The sequence below is a fragment of the Talpa occidentalis genome, unplaced genomic scaffold (genome assembly GCF_014898055.3).
Source record: "Talpa occidentalis isolate TD23 unplaced genomic scaffold, MPIMG_talOcc4v2.1 talOcc4.17, whole genome shotgun sequence".
In the NCBI taxonomy this organism is placed as follows: Eukaryota; Metazoa; Chordata; class Mammalia; order Eulipotyphla; family Talpidae; genus Talpa; species Talpa occidentalis.
In genome coordinates, this window is record NW_023601754.1 from 17,585,537 (window position 1) to 17,596,013 (window position 10,477).

The 10,477-nt window shown below is 40.5% G+C and overlaps 1 protein-coding gene across 4 annotated transcripts in view; it reads right to left on the reverse strand.

Annotated features, from left to right (window-relative positions):
• Positions 1-10,301, reverse strand: part of CMC2 (C-X9-C motif containing 2) — a 46,171-nt gene extending 35,870 nt beyond the window's left edge. For 3 of the 4 annotated variants that reach the window (XR_008552431.1, XR_008552432.1, XR_008552433.1), the window contains exon 1: positions 680-796. Coding sequence is in view for 1 of the 4 variants with exons in the window: in XM_037516206.2 (XP_037372103.1) it covers positions 680-760 (81 nt within the window). In the remaining 3 variants the exon portion in view is untranslated. Of the gene's footprint in view, positions 1-679; positions 797-10,193 lie in introns of those variants that run through there. The other variant, XM_037516206.2, reaches the window with a different exon arrangement.
• Positions 10,302-10,477: the final 176 nt, after the last annotated feature.

A 10,477-nucleotide genomic window follows, 5' to 3' on the forward strand; every position in this document is an offset into this window, starting at 1 on the left:
AAAAGGCTAAATAGCTGACATCTGTAAAAATATCAGCTTAATTTTAATGCATTCCAAAAATGAGCTTCTCTTTGGTTTTAACCATGGACTTTACCCATTCTACTAACAATTAAGGAAACCTATCAAATTAGGGCAATCATAAATTAAATCTAGTTAACATCTAGTTACATAAAATGTTCCAATTTCCTTTAAACACAGAATGGTAGACATTAAGAAATACAAAGTCTTAAAAAAATTCCATTATGATGAGAAGAGTCAGAGCTGAACATAATTGGTTTAGTACCCCGTAACTGGGAAAGGAAAAGTTTTTATTATAAGAACACGGACTCTCACTATCATATATCATTTCCCTAAGTCCCCTAAGAAACTGACCTCCTTGGTTTTTTTTTTTTTTTTATAGGTAACCACTTTGGTTTTTTTATTTTTTAATTTATATATTCATATATATTTTACATCATTGTTCATTTTGTACAATATTTGCTTTCTCCTGACCTCCTTGATCCTTAATCACAAAAGGAAGCGATTTCTGAAAAATCAGAAGTATCAATTGCTATTCTTTACTAAGCTAAGATCCAGTAAGACATTATCACTTGCTTCTATTAATGGAGAACACATTTTACATCAGTGTGTTGTACCTATGTTTCATTTTTGCTTTACAGTTATTTTTCTGAACTCTTACATTTTTGTGACATTCCTTAAGCAAGTTAATCAAGACGTTGCATTCTTCAGTGTGCAAGTGTGGAGATAAGTCAGGATGCATCTTTAGGTGAAGGTGATGGAGCACAGCAGAGCAAACCTGTGGATACAAGAGTGTCTTGAATATGTGTGAATATATTTGTTAATACAACCTACAACTATTTTCAATAAGAAATGGCAGTGACCATAATGAGAAGAGAATGTTGTTGCTGAGCAAATATTAAACTTGAGCCTCAGTTTCCTCATCCAGTGATTTAACATATTCAGCAAGTAATTTGGAGTGTTTCAGAGAATGTCTAGAGTTGCAGAGAAAAGACTCAAGAGATCCCATTCTGAAAACAAGTGCTCAGTGACAGCTTGTCTTATGAATAAGCCTGACTTGAATTATTTTCCCCACAATCCTGAAACTGATTGCATCCAATTTTGTTCAGATAAACTTCTACCATTATGAGAACTGATTTATTTATCTTTTAAAATGTAAATTCCCCTGAGAGGGTAAAGAACCACCAGGCAGTCTTAAAGTAGTGTGAATAAAGACAGAATTTTCCCCTACCATATGGTTGAGAAAATCTAACAATGAACAAGAAGCAGATGAGAAAAAAAACTTTTTCAAACTTAGCAGATATATCCAGGAAATGAAATTATTATACTGAAAATAGGAAAATGAAATTAAGTTTAATTGATTCATTGACAAAGTAGAAAACATCCAATGTCAAAGGAAAAGCATTATTTTGAGGTGTTTACTATAATTATGAAGCACTATTCACCTCTTTCTTAACCTATTTTTTAACTCAGAAAAGGTTGTCAAAAGAACCAGTGAATTGCTTTAATCTTTTAAGTTTCAAGAAAGAAAATATAGAAGAAAATCACGAGTGTAGACTAACTAAAGTGTTCTTAGACACATCAAAACACCATCATTCTGTAAAGAGTAGTAACAACTCATGAAAATTAAAAAAAAAAAAAAAAAAAAAAACCTTTGTGCTTAAAAAAACACCACTAAGAAAATTAAAAAACAGGGCCTCCCCTGGTGGCGTAGAGGTTGAGCGCTGGGCTGTGAAGCTGCCCACAGCCTCTGCAGCGCCGGTTCGATCCTTGGCCACCAGCGAGGGTCCCACATGGCTCGTAGACTTCTCCTGCCGTGCCCACTGCTCCCCTCAGCAGTGTACTTCAGTCCTTCTGCCTGTTCTGCTCCCCGCTCTGTCTCTGGTGAATTCTCTCACCCTCCCATGCTTCTGACTGTACCCAGTACTTGTATAAATAAATCTTTAAAAAAAAAAAGTTATTAAAAAAAAGAAAATTAAAAAACAAACCACACGTTTGAGTGACAATGACATGCCAATGTAGATTCACCAGGGAAGGCTGACAGCGGGGGATGCTGGAGGGAAGTTTACGGGATCTCTATACTTTCTGCTCAATTTAGCTATAACCCTAGTAAAAGTGCTCTAAAAAAATAAAATCTACTCTTTAAAACAAGGCAAGCCAGAAACTAAGAAAAATATCTGCAAACCACATACAAAAGACTTATATCTAGACTATATAAAAAATATGCTTATAAATAATTCATTGTTTAAAATTGATGCAAAAGATGGGCAAAACATTTGAACAGATATTTCAACAAAGAAGCTACAGAAATGGTTAAGAATGTGAAAAATATTTAAACACCATTAGTCATTGGTGAAATGCAAAGTAAAACTACAAAGAGATACTACTATACATCCACCAGAATAACTATACTCAAAAAGTCAGACCACACCAAGCACTCTTTAGGATGGAGAGAAAATGGACCTCACACATTGCTATTATGATGAAGCAGTACAGACACTTCAGAAAAAACAATTTGGCCCTTTCTCAAGAAATTAAACATAAACTTACCATAGGCCCATAAGTTGTATTCCTAACAACCTACCAAAAAGAAATGAAAACACTTATCTACACAGACATGTATGTGAATAATTACCAATACCGGAAACAATCAAAATATATACTATACACATATGGATACACAATCTGGTATAACTATACAGTGGAATAATATTCAGCAATTAAAAAGAATGAACTGATACATGCAACATATAATTAACCTCAAAAACTAAATAAGAAAAGTCAGATTCAAATGACTAGATTATATGATTCCACTAACATGTGGTGTCAGAAAAGGCAAATGTAGGGAGACAAAAAGCAGACCATTGGTTACTTAGGTCTACAGGTGAGAACGGGGACTGACTGCAAATGGGCACAAGGGAATCTGTTCTGATGATGAAAATATTCTGATGATGAACATGTTCTACAATAGGATTGTGATAATGGTTGTAGAATAAAGTAAGTTTATTAAAACCACTGATTTGCATACAGTGGGTGAATTTTATGGTATATAAATTATACTTTAATAAGGTTTTTAAAAAGTTCCCAGAAGGGCCTCCCTGGTGGCACAAGGGGTTAAGCACCGCACTATGAAGCAATCCACAGCCTCTGTAGTATGAGTTCCATCCCCGGCCGGCCAGGGAGAAACCCACATGGTGCAGCAGACCTCTCCTGTCACGCCTGCTGCTCCCCTCAGCAGTGTATTTCACTCAGTCTGCCTGTTCTGCTCCCCACTCTGTCTCTGGTGAATCCTCTCACCCCCCACATCTCTGGCCTGTACCCTAGCTCTTGTATGCATAAATAAATAAATCTTTAAAAAAAAAATTTAAAAAAAAAGAAGTTCCAAGAAAATTAAATTGCTGATCAACCTCCCTCTCCCAACAAATAAAATCCTAAAGAAAATCTAAACAAATAATTCTGGAGAATTATACTATTTCAGGTTTTAATTTAGAAAAATATCAGCTTATCACACTATTCTATTCAGTAACTACTAAAAACACACGCAAAAAAAAAAAAAAAACATACCACAACAGAACAGGTCATTATGCCCAGGTAAGTATTTGAATATTCAAAAAAGAAAATGAATAATCAGTCAAGTTCAAGTTTTTTGCATGCCACTAACTACGAAGTCTTTTTAGTAACACAAAAATTTTGCCTTGGAAAAATAAGGTTTCATGCAATAATTTAGTTCACCAATTTAATAGCATACCAATATTAGGCACCTACATTTATGTATAGTAGTTATTTGGTCTCTGCCTCACTTTTTTCCTAAAGGAAGATGTACACAGGTTGAGTTACCTAGAAAATGTCTTAAACATTTCATTTTGTACATGCATTTGACAAAATATTTTTACATTTCTATGAATCAGGCCTCAGATTTGCACCCGTATGGTTCAGGAACAAGCTTATAGTATTCTGAGATGACTTCTTGGCAATAAATGTGTTAAAATTACCTCAGTATACCACCAAGACCTCTCCCCTTCTTCCTTATCCTGGATGACTAAGTCAAAGAACAACGTGGCTTTATATAATTTCTTTCTCCTGTTCTTCTGGTAAGAAGCTACTAAACCTAAAGTTCTAAACACATCTCTAATGTGTCAAATCCCTTGCTTTACATTTACCCTGTTTTTCATGTACCTTTTTAGATACTCTCTTCTTTTTCCCTCTGTTCTTTCCATGTACACTCTGTCACCTGGCTTTGCCAAACCGTTGGTGGACATGTAGATGCACAATTATAATCTTGGGTATAATATACAAAGCATGACTCTGAAAGCATAACACTAAAATGTTGATACTGTTGTCAGAACGTGTTTGAATGAATGCTGGTATTTTCCAGCAGTCACCTTTAAAAACCTATCCTAATAACACTATTATAACTCAAAATGATATTTTTATGAACTGAAGAAAAGTTAAATATATATCCCATGGTCATATACTTAAAATTTCTTCAGAGTCATAAGAATTTATCCACAGTATTAGAGGAGGAAATAATTTGAACTCAGATACAAGTCTTATAATCTCTCCCACACCATAGAAGTACTTTTAAAATTCAACTGAACCATAAGAAATTGCCTTTATGTAGGTGAAAATATGCATTACTCACATATTCATAGCAGAACTAAGCCCCAAGTGACATAGTAAATCACAGAGTAACTACCCAAATAATGTCTTACCATGACAGATTTTTCCCATATTCAAAAGAGAAAAGACATGCCTTCCCAGCAATTTGTGGAAGAAATAAATTCTGATAGAATCTATTTCCCAAAGAGTGTCCGGTTGGCTACCAGCTCAACAGGCACTAATTCTAAGCCTATGTTCCTAAAACATCAATGTAATATTATCCTATATTAGAAACAGGGTAGATAACACCAAGAAAAAGAATAGCACTGTTGGTCCTCATTGGCCACATCCAGAATACTGACAATGTGACGGTCCCTGAAAGAAGTACTCAGAATGGAGGTGTTTTCGACACTAGGTTTAAACAAGAAGACATTAATAAAACTGGGAAGCCCACAACAGAGGAGACAGAGCAATAGCCTGGTTAAGTAAGATAAGCAATGGAGTTGAAGGGAGAAGATGTGGGTCTGAAGACAAAACTTGTGGCAAATATTTACTTTGATTACTTAAATCTGAGACCTAAGTCTCTTCTTCCATAAAATATATTAGGTTTTTTTTGCTCAAAAAGGAGGGCCATGGTCCAAAGGAAACCAGAACAGCTAAGAAAACTACTGGTAGTCTGAACTCTGAAACCCACACAATTTAAAAGAACATTCTGAGAAATGGGGCACACTTACTTGCCATGTGCTGAGAGGCACCCAAACAAAACATCCCAGGGTATTTGGTTTTGTGACTTACTGTCACAAAATGGATGTAGCAGTGTGTGCTTAAGGTTGATGGATGTGTAGTGGTGCCAAAGAGAGCTGTTTCTAGAGAGAATTCTGTAAAGTCCAGTGTCCATTTAAAAGTGAAGAAAATTTTTGTCGGTATTAAAGAATGTAATTTGAGAGACTACTTTGGAAAGTATGGCAAGATTGAAACCACAAACATGGAAGACTGGCTGAGTAAAAAGATCATTTGCCTTTGTAACTTCTTTTTTAAAGATTTGTTTCATTTATTTATGCATACAAGAGATAGGATGTAGGCCAGAGGTGGGGGGGCGGGAGGAGGGGAGAAGGTGGTGGTGAGAGGATTCACCAGTGACAGAGTAGGGAGTAGAACAGGTGGATCTACTGAAATACACTGCTGAGGGGAGCAGTGGGCGAGACAGGAGAGGTCTGCTGCGCCATGTAGGTTAGGTCCCTGGCCAGGGATTGAATTTGTGCTGCAGTGGCTACTGACAGCTTCAAAGTGCTGGGACTTAACCCCCTGCACTACCAGGAAGGCCCTGCCTTTGTAACTTTTTTTTTTAAATTTATTTATTTATACATGCACTGGGTAGTCAGAAGCGCAGAGGGTGAGAGAATTCACCAGAGCCAGAGCGGGCAGCAGAGAAGGAAGAAGGACCGAAGTACACCGCTGAGGGGAGCAGCGGGCAGCAGGAGAGGTGGCCAGGGAGCAGCAGGGGATGCGGGCAGCTTCACAACCCAGCGCTCAACTGCTGTGCCACCGGGGAGGCCCACCTTTGTAACTTTTGATGATCAAGACAGTTGATAAAATTGTTGTTCAGAAATACCACACTATTAATGGGCATAACTGTGAAGTGAAAAAGCCCTTTTCTAAACAAGAAAAGCAGTCTACTGGATCACAAAGAGGTTGTGGAGGTAGATCCGTTAACTTTATGGGTAACGGAGAGAACTCTGGAAGTGACAGAGGGTGTTTTGGTAATGGAAACTGGTAGAAGAGGCTATGGTGGGGAAGGTGGTGGCAGCAAAAATAGTTATGGAGGAGGTGACGGATATAATGGATTTGGAAGTGATAGCGGCAACTATGGTGGCAGTCCTGGTTATAGTAGTAGAGGAGACTATGGTAGAGGTGGATGAGGATATGGAAACCAAGGTAATGGATATGGTGGTAGTGACGGTAGTAGTGGTGGAGGGTATGAAGTTACAATCAAGAAGGAAATTTTGACACCGGTAAATATGGTGGTGGTGGTCGTAACCATAATGATTTCAGATATTTTAGTGAATAATAACAATCAAATTATGCACCCAAAATGGGGACAGTTTTGGTGGAAGGAGCTTAGGCAGTCCCTGTTGTAACTGTTATGGATCTGGTGGTGGAAGTGGTGGCTATAGTAGCAGAAGGTTCTAAAAATTCAGCAGAAAACGTCTACAGTTCTTAGGAGAGAGCAAGAAGCATCAGGAAAGCTCCAGGTAACTTTGAGACAGTCATCCCAAATCCATTAGAGGAACTGTAAAAATCTGCCACAGAACAATGATCTATAGTCAGAAAAGTTGCAGCAGTAAACCCCCCTTGTTCAGCACTATCACAGTTACAGTTTGGAAAAAGTACAGCTGTGATTGACATGATTTAGTGTCAATTCAATGTATGTTGCTGAGGTCTGATCTTTTATCTGCTGTAGCTTTGTCTTTTTCTTTTCATTGCATCAGATATAATGCCCTGTAATTTTTGGTAGTGGTTACCAAGAATAAAAAATTAAGGAATTTTGGGGGCCTCCCTAGTGGTGCAAGGGATTAAGTTGTAGCACTATGAAGCAATCCACAGCCACTGCAGTACCAGTTCCATTCCCGGACAGGGAGATGACCCACATGGCACAGCAGACTTCTGCTCTCTTGCCCACTGCTCCCCTCAGCAGTGTATTTCAACAGATCCACCTGCTCTGCTCCCCACTCTCTCCCTCTGGTGAATCCTCTCACCCCCTGTACTTCTGTTCTGCACCCCAGCTCTTATATGCATAAATAAATCTTTTTTAAAAATTAAGGTATTTTTAACTATCCAAAAAAGAAATTATACATTAGTTCTGACCTCTATATTTTCATGATGTCACAAACTTTAAAATAACATGTAATGGTGAACAAATTTAACATATGGAATGAATTATCTGTATATTTTAAATGCTCTGTGACATGATGGGAAAGGTAGAACTGAATTTACTGAGGTGTTTCTGAAGGCAGAAGTAGAAACCAAAAAATGAAACAGCAAACAGTGAAACAGGCTGCTGTGTAAAGCTTACTTTTAGGTCCCTGTGTGCCCCAAAGAGATGGGCTACATCAATTAAGGATGTCAGAGAATAGTCTTGCTTTCATTTAGTTTCTTCTCAAAATCTAAGATCACAATTAAGTGATTTCAAGTTGCTCCCAGAAATAAAATTCATACTTAAAGGATAAACAGTACCACAAAAAAAAAAAAAAAAAAACCACCAGAAAACAATTTCAAAAGGGTAGTGCCAAGTTAACTATGAACATCAAGTTCCACACTGAAACAAATGTGGACGAACATTCATGTGTGATAACTTCACAGATGATGATGTCACAGATTGCAGTAGGAAAGAGATGCTAAATTCCATTCAAACTATTATTTTGTTTAACACAAAACCTTAGTCCCACCTTTACAATGGCTTTTAGAAAACACAGAAGGATTAATTTGCCACAATTACAACACTTCTCTCCCAGTGTCAACGCAACTCACTTCTTGAAGTATGCCCAAGCTGCTAACAGTTTGATGAAACTTAAAAACATTCAGCTTGTGACTATTTGATGTTTTGATAACTGGCTAACAGGTCCCTGAAAAACAAGTTTAACCTTTTTGGGGGGATAGGCTGGAAGTGTAGAAGCAGCAGAGTACTTTCACTAATAGTATAAAAATTACAGTATTATTTTATTCACTCTCACGTTACTCTACCTAGACTCTGAGGTAAAAATGTTTCCAATGAGTATGCTAAGATACAGATTTCAACCACCAGGTGGCAGAATTTTAGAAAAGAAATAAGCCAAGAGTAAGCAATACATTCACACTCAAGAAAAGGGAGTAAGCATTCTAACAACACACTTCAGCAAATCTATAATCACAAAGGGGGAACCCTCTATTTAAATGCCACTTGGGTTACTTTAGAAAGATTTTGCTATTGTGCGGCTGCACTAGAAAGAAATGTATGCCACAGTTGCAATTTCTAATGTTATTTTTAAACAAGGATAAAACAAGTCCAGAAAGTCTCTTGTTCAGAGTCTAAAGAATCTCCAGGAAAAACTGTAAATTAATATTTAATGCTTTCGAAGGCATTTTTAAAGTCTACATTTCAAAAAGCACTGGTATTAGTTGAATTAGTGTTTCTTCACCTTTTTCAAACGATGGACCACATTCAGCCAAGTCTAAACAGACTTTGACTAGTGCTCTGCAATAGACACTATCGCTGTAGCCCAGAGCAAGGCCTTGGTTGCCTGCGGAGAAAGACCACAGGATTCTAATTTCTAACACTTTGTTTCTCAAGGACGCTTTCCCTAAACAAGAATGTATCAGCACTTACTAGGTGCTGAGCACCCTGCCAATTCACATGAATTTCAGGGAGAAAAATTAATCTACACACCTCAAAGAATGCATAGGCTAGTGAGGGGGTATAATTGTCAAGGCCTACAAGTAATTGTCCAGTAAATGTCTGCCTTACGTTAATATAAGGTTAGAGATTTGCGAACTAGTTCGTAACTCAAGTAGGGGGGGAAAAAGGTGGAAATGAGGTTCATCTGAAATCAAAAGAACAAGTGCATTCGCCTGTCTGCAGAGCAAGAGAGACAGAGTCATGTGTCCCTGGACCGTAAACATTCTGAGTCATGTGTCCTCGGCGATTTCATAGCTGTGCAAAGACAAGCTGTAATGACAGTTTGAAGGTACAGCCGGCTGCACACCTAGGCTGCACTGCCTACTGGTACCACTTTTGTCTACACGGTTGGTCTTTAACCCAAAAGTCCCTAACCTCCCGCTGAGTGCACTGGGGTGTCACAACATAATTCCTTTGCCAGTGCAACCTTCTTGGATGCCTTCAAAACATTAAACGATGATTTACAGAACTGGATTTACCTCGGATTCTTCAAAAAGCACCTTCTATGAAATAAAAAGCGAGTGATCTCTAAGGGATTTATCTGAAAGTCTACTTTCCTTCAAAGTGCACCGAGGGGCTCTTACTGACTCCTCACAGGACCAGCCCTAACGGTGAATGTTCGCCGCAGGTGGGATGCGTCCTGCGGGCCCCCCACCTTCGATGGGCCAATTCTAAACTCAGGACGAGCAACGATAAGAACCGCAGGAGACACCGAGCGCTCGCCACGGCAGCGCTAAGGCCTGCGCATCCGACCCCCGCGGCGCCGGCTTAGACCCACTTCACTGGCGCGGAAACCGAGGCTCAGGGAAGAGACGCGCCCACCCCAAGGCGGGTGGCCCCAAGCGGCCGCGGCCATTCCAGCAGCGAGCGAGGAAGAAAGTCAGTGAGGAAGAAACACCTGAGGGCGGGACGCCCCCCAGCCAGCCCAGAAAACTCCCCAGCGCGGTGGTCCGCCTGGACGCAAGACAGCAAAGGCCGCCCCGGGGGGCCGGCGCCCAGGGCGGGGTGGGAGGGGGGAGCCCCGGCAGAACGCAGCACCCCGGGGCGCACGCGAGTTGGGGGACACGAGACGCGACAGGTGGAGAGCCGCCCGCGACAGGTGGGGGCCAGCGCCCCTCACATCCGCCGGACTCCCGAGACTCACCCAACTCGCGGCCACTCCGGGAGCTCTACGGCGGCGCTGACGGACGAGGACCCCGCACTCCTGGCCGGCGGCCTGGGCGCCAGCCGGGCAGCTCCGGGAGACCCAGGCGCGACGCCCTCCACAGCTGACCCCGCCGGGCCCCCGAGGCGCATGCGCCGCCGGCCGGACGCGCCCATTGCGGGCGCCGGCGGGGGAGGGAGGCGGCGTCCGCGGAGACGCGGCCGCACCTAAAGCGTCAGCCGAAGCGACAACCCAGGCCCCGCGACTGCGAGTCAGCGCGTCGC